Below are 13,523 nucleotides of genomic sequence, written 5' to 3'. Positions count from 1 at the left end.
AACTGTATTAAGAGCAAGTGGATATCAAAAAGATAATCCCAAGAGCTCTGTGGAAAGACTGGGTTATTGGTGCTAACTCTGCTGGTTAACACAGACGCCCTGACAGTCAGGGCTAGAAAGAGCCGCTGTGCAGCACGGCAGCATTAGTGTCCCAGAGCTGGGAATCATCCACTGCAAAGGAAACTGCATCTACTCACATGCAAGAGCCAATACAACAGAATTACCAAGTGGTTATAACAACTAATACTGAAGCTACATTATACATTTTGCAAGACTCTTGCAATACTACACTTGCACTCTTTCTAGGGCCCTCACTCGATCAAGCTATGAATTATAATATACAAAAATACCTATGCAAATCATTCTTAATCTACTGTCAGATAAAAGAAAACTTTGCACAAATATAGGTCAGAGATAGAACCATACAAAAATGTAATTTCATCGTACAAAAACATTTAAATAACTGACTGGAGGTCCTGGGTGTGTGTTTTGGTTAGTTTTGTTAGTTTGTTTGGCCTGGGATTTTGGTTTTTTTTTTTTTTTTTTTTTTTAACAATAAACTGACACGATAAGGTAGTAAAATCTAAAATGGTCCTTGCAACATCTGCTGACCTTCCAAGCCACAGTGCTCTAAGTAATCCCAGGTCAATACATTCACTCAGAATTACATCAACTTTTGTTATTTGCATTCTTCTTGTACTACATTGTATTAGCAACTGAAGGTTATATCAAACTTCTTTTGGCAGAATCATTCCAAATCATTGTTGTGGATCCTTGTGCAAATATAATTCTCAGCATTGTTTGCAGCACTCCTGATTTAACATTGCAGGAATAAGCATTTTAGATGAGAACATGGGGCTCTCTTGGGCTAAATACAGCATCCAGAAATGTAAGAGCAAATGGTGCCTTTTCTCTCAGAGATCACACCAGATTTTGAAAAAAAACTACAAATCAATGAATAAACAAATGAAACAAGAGCCCCAAACAGAGCTGGCCAACCAAGGACCTAATGGTTAAACCAAACCCTTCTGCAGCAAAAGTGGTGCTGGTAAACATCTTTAAAACTTCACTGTCACAATGACATGACTAAAACCTTCCATTTAGTTTCAGGGGCTAAAACTTTTGACAGTGTTGGTGTTCACTCTCTATAGTTACATTCTCATTTGCATTAGACTTTATCAAGGCTTCAACTGAGCCCTGGAATTGTTAAATATACAAAAACTAGCATAATGTTAAGAAACAAAGAAATACAAAGTCATATGGTTGCCAAAAATACTAAAAAGACTTTTCCCACCAGAGCAGTAACTCATAATAAATGTGATTTGAATAAAAGGTCAAATTTGAAAGCTTGTGGGAAAAAAAACATAGAATTGACACTATCTGATTTAAGGAGCACTCAGAGCTCAGAAGGCCAACCATGTTCTGGGCTGCATGAAAAGTGTGGCCAGCAGGGTGGGTGAGGGGATTCGGCCCCTCTCCTCTGCCCTTGTGAGACCCCCCCTGGAGTGCTGCATCCAACTCTGGGGTCCCCAGCACAGGAAGGACACTGACCTGGTTAAACACGTCTGAAGGACACAATGATGCTCCAGCCCTTTGGTCATCTCTCCTTTGAAGGCTGAGGGAATTGGGACTTCTCAGCCTGGAGATGATAAGGCTTCAAGGAGACTTTATAGCAGCCTTGCAGTAATCAAAGAAATCTTTTTAAAAAGAAGAGCAACTTTTTATATGGGCAGCTAATGACAGGACAAAAGGCAATGGTTTTTAACTGAGAGAAGGCAGATTTAAATTAGAAGCTAGGAAGAAATTCTTGACTGTGAGAGTGGTGAGACACTGGAACAGGATGCCCAGAGAAGCTGTAGATGCCCCATCCCTGGAAGTGTGGAAGGCCAGCTTGGATGAGGCCCTGAGCAACCTGTTCTAGTGGGTGGCATCACTGTCCATGGCAGGGGTTTAGAACCACATAACTTTTAAGGTTGCTCCCAACCCTCTCTATTCCATGATTCTGTGATTCCTCCACTAAGGTCTTTGGGCATCAACACATACAAAAATGCATCTCTAGTTTTCAATTAGTTATGTTCTCTGAAGAGAACTGGTTTCAGCGATGCTCTTGTGATATTAAAAAAATCTAAATATTAAAGTCTGCATTAAAAACATTTAAAAGTATTAGCTATTAATTAATCTTGATAATTTTATCAGGATTAAGCCAAAATGGGAGAATAGAATAATATTTCAAAGAAAATTGGTTCCTTCATGCTGAAAGCTTAGTATGTAAGCAAGAACTCAAATTGAGAGTTAAAAAAAAAAAAAGAGAAAGCATTAATGCATTAAATTAAGGTATTTAAGAGGGACTTGTATTTAACAGGTAGAAAATACCACAACTTGTGCACTCAAGCAATTAAGTATTATTCCTTCCCTGCTCTGCTTAAAATAAATAAACTTTACCCCACTTGACATGGGACTTGCTAAGCCTTCCCAGGTCTCAAAAATATTGGCCTGTAGTAAATACACCTTCTGACACTTCAGCCAAATGAATTCTCCAGAGATCTGAAGTCACTAACGATAGAAAATGTTACCTGGACATCTGAACATAAACAGTTCTGTTATTTCCCACAATTTAAAAATACAATGAGTTAGGAAGAAGGAAAAAATATTGATCCAACTTTGAAATGGGAGAGTTTACGGTGGGAGAGCTATTTCTTTACACCTATCAGCTCTTAAGAATAAAGTAATATGCTGAATCCCAAGATGACAGGAGGCTCTGCAGAAAGGTCACTACATAACAAACCACACCTTCTTGGAAAGCAGCCCTAGCTACCTGTTGGGGACTTTGAAGAGTCAGCAACGTTGCTGAATACAATGATTTCCATGGAGATTGTGAAGACTGAAAGAAAACACCCAAAGCATGACAGTTCTACTCCATGTAACACCATCTCAGATTCCTCTAGCTCCTGGCTTCTACCCCAAATATGTAACATATCTTTTAACATCTAAACCTAATGCTTGCATTTCAAAAGGGACATTAACAGGCAGCTGATGTGCACACAAACACAAGCAGAACCCATTGTGCCAGTGAAAATACCCTCTTATTCTGTGACTGCAGGGCAGGGCTCTGCAAACACTGCCAGTAGTAAGAAACGCAGAATATTCCCTGACTATCAGGGAATTCAAACTATCCCATACCAAAAAATAAGACAAGTTTGATATGCAAAATGAAAAATAAAATAAGAGAAAATAAATGACATTACATCAAGCTGGGGGCTGAAACAAAAACTTACCCCAAAAATCTAAACTTCAGCAGGGGGATTGAAATTAGAAGCAGAACTTGCATTTGGCTTTTCTGACTATAATGAACCAAGCCAAAAGCCCATATTCAAACACACCTCTTCTCTAGGAGTTTAAAATCTGAACTCAAGTTTTGCAGCCTGGCTTCCTCTGTATTCACTGCTGAATGCATCACTGCTGCCAGAGAGCAACAGCACCTGATAGGGGACTACAGTTTCATATAGGAACAATTAAGATACATGCACAGCAACATGGCTAATTACCCACAGTAAGCTTGAATGAAAATAGATAACAGCAATGTAACACACATCAAATCTCTAGAACCTTATGAACTCCAATTCCTCGATGGCTGCACTCCGGAGAAAGAAAAAAATTACATGAAAATTCTTTTTATAAAACCTCAGTCTGGGAAACTTATCAAATCTCATCTTGCTGCACTGGTCTGTTTTGCCAAATATACTTCAGACCTAACAAGAACAATCTTCTCCAAGCTGTTCTTAATTTCACTCACATTTATAAAATCAGTTTAGACTTTGCCTCATCTCTGTTCTTTCTCTAACACTTAACATGTATGTTTGCTCTGCTGTTCTTCCTGAAGTCAATGGTAGTAGAGGAGAAACTGCTCCTGCACAAGGCAGCCTAGAGATCATTCTCAATGAGAGGTATTTGTGGAATTCTGTAGGTTGCTTATACTCAGTTCAAATTCTCAGAAATGCCATTTTTATAACATCCTGGGGGCAGGGGAAAATCTTTAGCTATATTTAAAGCCTGAATCCTCCAAAAGTCCCTGTGGAAACGACACAAAGCTTTGACTTTCTCCCCCTCCTTTTAAGGAAGATACCTGTATTTCAAAGCTTCAGCTACAATCTCTTGAAGCAAGACCTAAAACAAGTTAAACAATGAGACTGTTGAATCTGCTACAGAGAAGCTGAAAACAACCGTGGCACAAACACACAGGATTTTTAATTTTTTTTTTTATTTTTTTTTTTTAAACCAGCCTCCCATAGAATCTGTCATATTGTTACCAGGACAGGAGCATTAGCTTTGCCACTGACACCCAGTGAAGCATTCTGCTCTGTAGAATTCTGGAGAACATATTAACGCTATCCCAGACAATCAGCCTCCATGCATGCAAACTTAAAGCTCTTTGACACGCACATTATGACTTTCATCAGACTTTTCCTTGTGACAGCGTTGTTTTAACCAGGATTTTTAAGACACTGACACTGTGATAATGACAAATATTCAGCCAAGATCCGCAAGATGCGAAGTAATTAACTTTACATGCTATTAAAATACAGCAGTTATCTGTCAGCCAACAATTCTTCAGATCCCATTCCCAATCCAGAACAGTCTTTTTTAGGTGCACACAAAGGCTGCGACAAGACAGATAATTGAAGGTTCTTCAAAGCACTTCCCAACTATCTGACTTTGCTGTCAAATGCTATACTTCCCTGTGAAGTTTAACATGCTTTAAGGGTAGTGTAGCCAATACAACCTAATTTCAGCATGCAACAAACAAACTAATAATATCAATTTATTGGCCATTACCGTCAATTTGGAGCACAGCCAAGTCTGACTCATACTCCCCAGACTTATTGGAAATTGATTCTGTTTATTTGTCCTCTTTCAGACACATGGAACTTAACTTACCAATGCAGGCGTGGACTCTCACTGACAGCTGGGTCCTGAGAATTATGCTGTGCTTCTTGCCCCTCCTAAAAAGAGAACAAAAGTATGTAAAGGTATATAAGTGAGGAAGAAGAAGAATTGGAAATAAGTCGAGTCATGGAAAAAAAGGGTGGGAGGGAAGGGAAGACACTAGAAATTCTTACTTTGTTTCTAATAATCCATTTCAATTTTAATTTGCAATAAATTTATTTTCCTCATCAAGACTTTTTAATATATGACAACAATGGTTAAGTGATCTCTCCATCTTTATCTCAAACAACAGGGTTTTTTTTACTCATTTCACCTCCCTTCTGCTGAGGATAGGGAAAAAGAGAGAATCTCTGTGGGAATCTGGATACTCACCAAGGACAGCCCATCACAATGAGAACCGTATTAGAGAATTATCTAGTGATGAATGCACATTTTAGTTTTCACAGAATTACTTTAATGCTAGGTATAATAATTCATTAAAAGAAAATCCAAGATTAAACAAGAGGTTGTTGACGCTTTCACAGATCTGCCTGCTTATGTAGCCTAATGTGTTTGTAAAGCACAAAAGTAGCTGCATTTTTCATGCAAAGAAGAAAAACGAAGGTTCTTCTTCACTCTGACTCCGAGTTCCATATTGGGCTTAAATGGAATTACTATTTTAATTAGCTGCTAAGTACTTCATTTGTTTTTCAGTCAAATTACCATTAGTTGCTTTTCTTCAACCTGGACAAGAAGAGCACAGTATTTGATTTCTATGTGCTACCTGCAAACTGGCATGAGGGCACTGACAACACCTTGTCTCTGCACCCAAACCTGCTCATCTGATGGAAGGGGGGATGGTAAGAAAAGCCAAATGCCCTTTATGCTTGTAGAGCAGCGTATTCTCCTTCTTTTCCCTGAAACTAAAAATTCAATTCCTGGACAAGTGGCTCTAGGTGGCCCAGATGACCTCCAGAGGTCCCTTCCTGCTTCAGCCATTCTGTGATTCAGTGAAATTCCTCATGAGAAAACACTCATGAAGGCATGCTGTTTTCAGAATACAATCAGATGCAGCTTAGTTTGTGTCATGCAAACCATAAACTCACTTCTACATACAAGTTAGAGCACAAACCAGCACAGCCTTTCTCAGTAACACACTTTGCAACTCTGCTGAGAGGCTTCAGGGCCAAACCCTTTACACAGACACCCAGCAGAATCTTCTACTGTCTGTAACTTGAAACAGTTTTCCAGTAAAACAAAAGTTCCTCTCCACCTTATTGTTATCCTTCCCACAGTCATTTTGCAGAACAAAAATATTATTATTTTCATGAAAAAAAAAGGCTAAAAGTTTTATATAATTTCTCTGAAAGATCTGTAGGGGAAGAAATGTAAAGGAAGTAGTGACAAGTATTTTTCAGAAAAATATTGCCCCTAGGAAAACATAGAGGAAAACAAAGAAAAGTAAGGACCTGAAAAAAGTGTTTAATATGAACCTGTGTACCTGCAACAGGGGACTTAGTTTCAATTTCAGAATTGCAGCACTTCTCCATAGATTATAAAAAAAAAAAAACAAACAAACAAAAAAATAAAACCAACAAAAAAAACCCACACACAAACAAAAAAACCCAATAAACAACTTAAACATAGATTTTTTAAAAAAAGAAAAAAAAACTTTAATTGAAATTACTTTTTAATGAGTCTGCTTGGACATGATTAGGACAAAGTTGGGGGAAGTGTGACCCTTCTCTTAAAAATGTTTGAAGTACCAAGCAGCAAATGCTATTTCCCCCATAAAAACAGGCTGCAGTTTGGACTGTGGAATTTCCTGGAACAGTTCCATGTTTAGGACTGATTCTCTGTCCACCTAAAGTTCTCCCATTGTTCTGGTTGGACACAGTCTTTGCCTACGTTCATAACCTGCAGATTTTTAACAGTAGTGTCTCCCCACAAGAGTGCCAGGACTCCTCTGGAATATTTATTTTGTCAAGTTAGTGAAGAATTTTTGACCAAACCACTTGCCCTTTGCAACATCCGATTCTGTACAGAAACTGCTTCTCTTGATCTCCCATCCTTGATGGACTTGTGGATGCAGCTGACATACACAAATCCTCCAAGATAACATCAGAAAATGGAAGAATTGAGTATAGATTGTTTATTTTGGAATTGTAAAAGGATAGCCCAGAGTCAGCAAAGAAAAATGAAGTCTCTATAATTAGACATATTAATCTTCCCATCTTCAAAAACTAATCAACTAAAGTAAACTCTTCATTTAACAAATAATAGACACTACATAGCCATGGCACTCTCCAGGGTTTTAGAAGTCTGTAGGGTACAATGACTTCACCAGCTCTCTGCTGAAATCTACAGCTCTGTGATGATTTGCTGAAAGAACAGACAGCGGGTAGTGCCCAGCCATCAGAGTGAAGAAACACAAGGATCTGACAAATCAGCACCATTTTAAGGCCTGTAGAGATCCAGGCCCATTACAATTTAAAACATTTTTCCCTCTTTTCTAAAAATCTAATGCATGATGCTTTTCAGTAGAAACAAGGCCTTTTTTTGGGTAGTTCTCCAAGCTTCAACAGTGGAGCTACTTCCTCCTCTACCTCACTTCCTTACAAAAATTGCTGAAAACTTAGAGCAAGCTGCCTTCTACAGGCTCTCTTCTACCCTATCATTGCAACTGTAATACCTCCCAGGACAGAAAATTCTCACACACACAAACATCCATTTTTATCTCCCACTAGTTGCATTGTTAGTTTTTCCAGCCTACCAAAATCAGTATGATTCAAGCCCTAGAAATTGCAAAGATGAAGACTCACTTATGACGGTGCATTCCCCCCACTTCCCCCCAGGTCACACCATGATCATCACTACAGAGGCATTTCGTGGGGTTTAGGTATACTAGACTTACCACACAGCAGCTAATTATAATAAGACCAGTCTCATGTACAGTATTAGAAATTATGCAATTTCCTGAGGAATACTTTTGACTATCATGCAATATGAATAACACTTTTGGAAAATGAAGATCACCTTTGAAAATTACTACATCCATGATTCTACACATTTCTTGGAAAGCATATAACAATAATAAATGCCAAAAAAATCCCAGTAACTTGAAATCCTCCATGATTTCACGGACTCATGAACAACTGGCCAAAGAGTATTAAAAAGCATGCCTGTAAGGCGAGCTTGTCTTGACAGCAGGTCGGGAAGGGGAGGTGCCATGAGACAGACAGGCCATTTGCATTAAAAACAAAAAGAAGGCTCAAAAACACACAGCATAAAATACTATTTCCAACAAACAACATTCCTTCATTAAAAACAAAACCTAGACATGTAACAAAAGTTTGTAATCAACTCTTAACTAAGGCTCATATTTTTATTGATATGACCTTTTAAAAAAATATTTTTCAGTGAGTGCAACTGGCTATTATTTCTTTTCAAACATTCAATAAGTATTTAAAAGAGTTAACTTCATAGCTGCAATTTAGCAGTAGAAAAATAGATAAATTTCACATATTGTGCTGACACAGCATTCTGTTGATCTGTGTTGAGATCAGAATCATTATTACTATAAGATTAACTTTTAAGTCTTTGGCGTTACCAAGACACAAACTTTTTCTACTTTCAATTTATCTAATAAATTAATGTAAATAAGCACATGCCAACAGCTCACTGAGTACCTATCTTATGTAATATAAATGCTTTATGTTGTCCTTGCTTATGTTCCACATTACAAATAGTTTCACTCAATTATACATTTTTAAGTCTTGATTTAAATGACATTTTGAAAATAGTACTTCAATTGACTGTCTTAAACAGTTACTTGTTTTGAAGTAAAGCCTCTGTATGACCCAAACAATTCCTTGACCAGAAAGAAAATACCGAGAATGTTTTCATGGGTACAGAGGGGGAAAAGCATTAATAAATGAAATAATAATAATGTAACCCCAAAACCATACACATAAATTAAGCCAAAAACCAACACACCACTTTCCCCTTAATGCTTCAAGGAAACTTTGAAAGGAAATTTTAAGAGAATCTATGTTATTAAGACATTACATCCTTCTTCTCAGACCTATACTAAAGACCTGCTGGTATCAAAAATGGGATTTTTATGTAAATATCCAATTGGTATTCATTGGCATTATTAGCAAGACAGACCACAATAATTTTCTTGGCAAAGCTCTTCTTTTTAAAATAGGAGAATGCTTCAATTAACATACATTTTCTATTTCAACGTTCTCTTTCATTCAGGATAGCAACTATTCAGACTTCCTAATATTCTTCCAAAAGCCTAGATATTGCAATTCAGTAAATTTAGCCTCTTTTAAAACAATCCCCCACTTCTGAAAACACATTATTTTATCATTTCAAACCAAAGCAAAAAATCACTCTTCTAACTTACTTTGTGATTGCTTAATAACTCAATAAAGAAAATTAATTAGATTAAAGGTGTTAATTCTACAAAAGGCCATACTATATCCTTCTGGGGTCCTCCTGTTCTGCTTTCTACGCAATATATGACAACCATGGAAAAAGCTACAGTTTTATAGCACAGCAATGGTTTTAACAACACTCTATAGTCGTACAGACAAGCAAACTTACTATTCTTCATTGTATTTGCTCAAAAAATAACATCTGTCACAGACATCTGAATCATCAAAAGGCCATCATAAGCAGAAGCTGAGTCCAATACTGTTACAAGCTACAATTTCAGCTCACAATTTGGATCTTTTCAGTTAATATAGATAAGAGAGTGTCTGAGCTCTGCTCTTAGCTAGGGTCTGTACACTCTTCTATTTCTGAAATATTTGAAGCACACACAAAAAGAAAAAAAGTTACCCCATAAAGGAAAATTTTGATTTGAATCTTTCATACAGTGGTACACACATTCGTATGGCAACACAGCAACTAAGAATGCATCTTGTTAGGGTGACTCTGGTTTTTAGGGTTTTCTCAAATAAAGAGAGCATAATAGGCAATCATACCCTACCCTCAGAGCCATTTTCAAGTAGCATATTCCCATTATTCTCATTTTACTTTGTTCCAAGCAGGGATTTCATCCATTAAGATTAGTGTTATGAGTAAGTTGTAGTCAGGGATAATTCTTGAATATAACTTGGAGAGAAAAATCATTTGCTGAACTACATAGGACAACTATGCAAAACCTTTGAAAACTACAAAGTAGTTTGTTTGTATAATTGTAGAAGTTGTGTTTGTTGTAGTTGTTTAGAAGTTTGGATATTTAAACTAACGGGTATCCTTTCCTCATATCCCAACTGAGATTCTGGAAAGATAGCCTAGATGTGGTGGAAAATGAATACAAAAAGTTTCAATTCAAACTGGAAATAGAGGTAAAGGATTTGTAAGAATGAGGGTCGAGAGGATGGACCTTACCTTTCCGCCTGCACTGGGCTAACAGCACAGCTGATGCCCTTCCTCATCCAGTTTTAGAGGAGTGCTGTAAAGAGCAAGAGGCTCCCAACTACAGCCTGCTTTTAGCTTGCAAAACTACCTAAGAACCTACAGGTTATGTAAGGTTTGCCCTCTTAAGTTTGACTAAATCAAGGAAAAGAAAGGAAAATACAATCATATACTGGCAAACAGTATAGGTACCTTGTATTTTCATTATTCAGTTGTTATTAGATGGGAAAGTTTGCTGCTCCCCCAGCCTCCAGCTCCCAACACTCAGTTTTTCACACTGCTATGAAGTACGGTATCAATCACTCACAGCAAGGCAAACTCTGAACCAGCGGGAATCAGATGAGCCAGGAATACATTTACCTGACACCAAACCTCTCTCAAAATAACCAGATGATTTTTCCATAATCCTTCAGAACCACTACCAAAGCAAACACAACGGGTTACTGAACGCAGCTAAGCTAACACCATGAGCTGATGCCTGTTTATCCCAAAGAGGGTAGAGGTTGGATGAAAACTAACCTCCACCTGATAACACTGAAACTATTTCCAGACTTGGACAGCATTTAACATCAGCCTAACCTGACAACTTACCCTATAATAATTCTGCAGCTAATTCTTCCTGATGTAACAATCTCACCATTATGAAAATCTATCTACCACAGATGCTGCTTTCAAAACACACATGCACAACAGATACTTCACATTTTGTTACAGCTTCTCATAGCACTCAGGTTTCTTCACGGGCCATTAACCATCTCCAATAATCACATCCATGTTTTCCAAGAGAAGCAGCTTAATGAGAACAGCATCCAGCAAAATCCAAGATCAAGAAAGAATCACTGACTCCCACAAAAGAAGCCCAGACTACAGTATGCCACCAGAAGCAAACACATGGCAACAGACCTGCTCTAGAGTGCAATACTTTTGCAAATGGCTTCTACTTTTCTGTTTCAAAACCCAGCCATTTTAATCTTCACTTGCACGCACCTTTTAGGGAGTGGAAAATGCTTCTGCAATGGGGTATTGCCTCACAATTGCTTCATAGTTTAAAGTACTCCTCATGGAAAACAAACTCTTCCTTATTGAATGCATAAAGGATGACGTTTTTGCCAGAGTTCAAGCACTTGAGTCTATCAGGTTTTCCCTGAAAAAGATGTGCAAACCAGCACACACACAACAAGGAAAGTGTTTTTTAACCTGCTATTATTCAGACAGCATAAACCCTAGGCTTTGATTTCAAAGCTGTTAAGATTTGACTGCCGTTTCACTATGATGCTTTCCCATTCAACTGCAGATTTAAGAGATTGAAAAGAAATTCTGACACTTCTAAAAAAATGCTGTATAAAAGCCAAATCTTTTGAAAGTGAGAGAGTGTACATGTGCATGGAGAGTGGAATTAAGAATCTCCCTGAAACATCACCTGAAAATCTTATCCAAACAAGTAACTTTTTTTAATTTCTTAGGTGATTATTATCCAAAGATCCAACTGTCATGTCAAAGATGCAAACTCATTTATTGCCATTGAATAATGGAAGCAGAGGAGCTCAGGAAGTAACATCAATAATTTAAAATAAGTCTTTTACACGCTAATAGTCTTCAAATGGATGACAGCACTAGCAACCTATGACAGACCGTACATGACAGACTGTTCAAGGCAAACACAGCTCTCATTCTCATAGGAAGTCAGTGGGCTTTTTTTATTACCTCATTTTTTCCATCTGAAAAATTAGTGTGAAGTCAGAATGTGTCTGAATCCTGTTCTTGCAAAGTAAGTCATCCAATTATTTTGTAGAATGGTTCTACTCAGAGCATTCCTGGATCACGACACATTTATTAAAGTAACAATTATTTGACAAGAGTGGACAAATATAAGTGAACAGATAGCAACTATTCATGTCCATTCATTCTGCATGGAAACAAACCAAAACATAAAAATAATTAAAACTTTACTAATCCAAGTAGAAGCAATCCCAGCATATTCCCTAAGCAAAAACTGAGCAGGCAAAATCTTGCCAATTATTACAGCAAGCAACGACATACAAAAGAACAAAGTATGCTTAGATTTGTACATTTCTTTCCCTGCAGATTATTCAAATATTGTGTTGTGTTTGCCAACAGGATTTTAACAAATGACTGCCTCATTCCCACTAAAAACCTATAAAGCACCCAGAAAGGTTTCATCTGAATGCCAGTGAGTGGAAGAGCATCCTGGCTGACATACCATTGTCTGTACAACCATGCAAGTAAGGACTACTGACAAACTGCCACTATCAAGGCATTGGGTTTTTACACCCCCTCAACTCTTCACAAGTACATTTACTAGACAGGATTGCCATTTTTTCTTTTTTTTTCCTTTTATTCTCCCCTCCTTTTAAATGGAAAAGAAGGAAAAAGAAAATGAGAAACTCAAAAGTGTTGAGTGAAACAATCAGGGGATTCACCAAATATACATTATAAGACACAGGAATAGCACCAAATTATTTATTGCTAATGTATTCTGAGTATAGGTTGGTAAAAGGTGCAGTCTTCTGCATATCTCACCACAAGGCAATGACTTATGACAAAAGATACTGAATGACTTTTACACTCTCTAAAATTAAATTAGTTCAAAATGGAGGAAACATTTGTTCCATTTGTCCTTTTTAGTAGTTTATGTGCAAGCAAACTTCAGAAGCTGGGAAGTGAGAATCCCCTCCCTACTTCATCCCTGCACTTTCTGAATCATCATGCTGGCTTTCTCAGTTGTTAATGGCTCAATTTCTACCCATTAAAAAAGAACCCTTCCAACATCCCCTCAAATATTTGAGGGTTGACTGCTGCCTTCACAATCAGAAAATGACCATTTTTTCAAGAGCTATCCTTCATGAACACAACTATGTCCCTTCCCAACCCAAAAGCTTAACCCGTATATAATTGTTTTCAGCAGGATGCTTATCCTGTCATTCTGTGAAACATTGATAGCATGATCAATTAAATCTTCATCTTGTGTTTTTGCATTACAAAAACACAAACTTTATGAGTTGTAAAAAGATGAAGAGAATTACAATAGAAGAGCTATTTTACAATAATATTGTTTCTGGGTAAAACACAAAACCAAAAGCATTGTTGCCACACTTTTTGTCAACCTCGCATCATGTTCTTCTACAGAGATGACACATCACTTAAGC

General features: G+C 37.4%; 1 protein-coding gene across 2 annotated transcripts in view; it reads right to left on the bottom strand.

Annotated features, from left to right (window-relative positions):
• Positions 1 to 13,523, bottom strand: part of FHOD3 (formin homology 2 domain containing 3) — a 366,909-nt gene that overhangs the window by 306,178 nt on the left and 47,208 nt on the right. For both annotated transcript variants that reach the window (XM_062512765.1, XM_062512850.1), the window contains exon 3: positions 4,936 to 5,000. In XM_062512765.1, coding sequence (XP_062368749.1) covers positions 4,936 to 5,000 — 65 coding nt within the window. The remainder of the gene's footprint in view (positions 1 to 4,935; positions 5,001 to 13,523) is intronic.

The sequence above is a fragment of the Cinclus cinclus genome, chromosome 1 (assembly GCF_963662255.1).
Source record: "Cinclus cinclus chromosome 1, bCinCin1.1, whole genome shotgun sequence".
NCBI classification, from domain to species: Eukaryota; Metazoa; Chordata; class Aves; order Passeriformes; family Cinclidae; genus Cinclus; species Cinclus cinclus.
The sequence above is the reverse complement of the archived record's forward strand: the minus strand, read 5'-3'. Positions and strand labels throughout refer to the sequence as shown.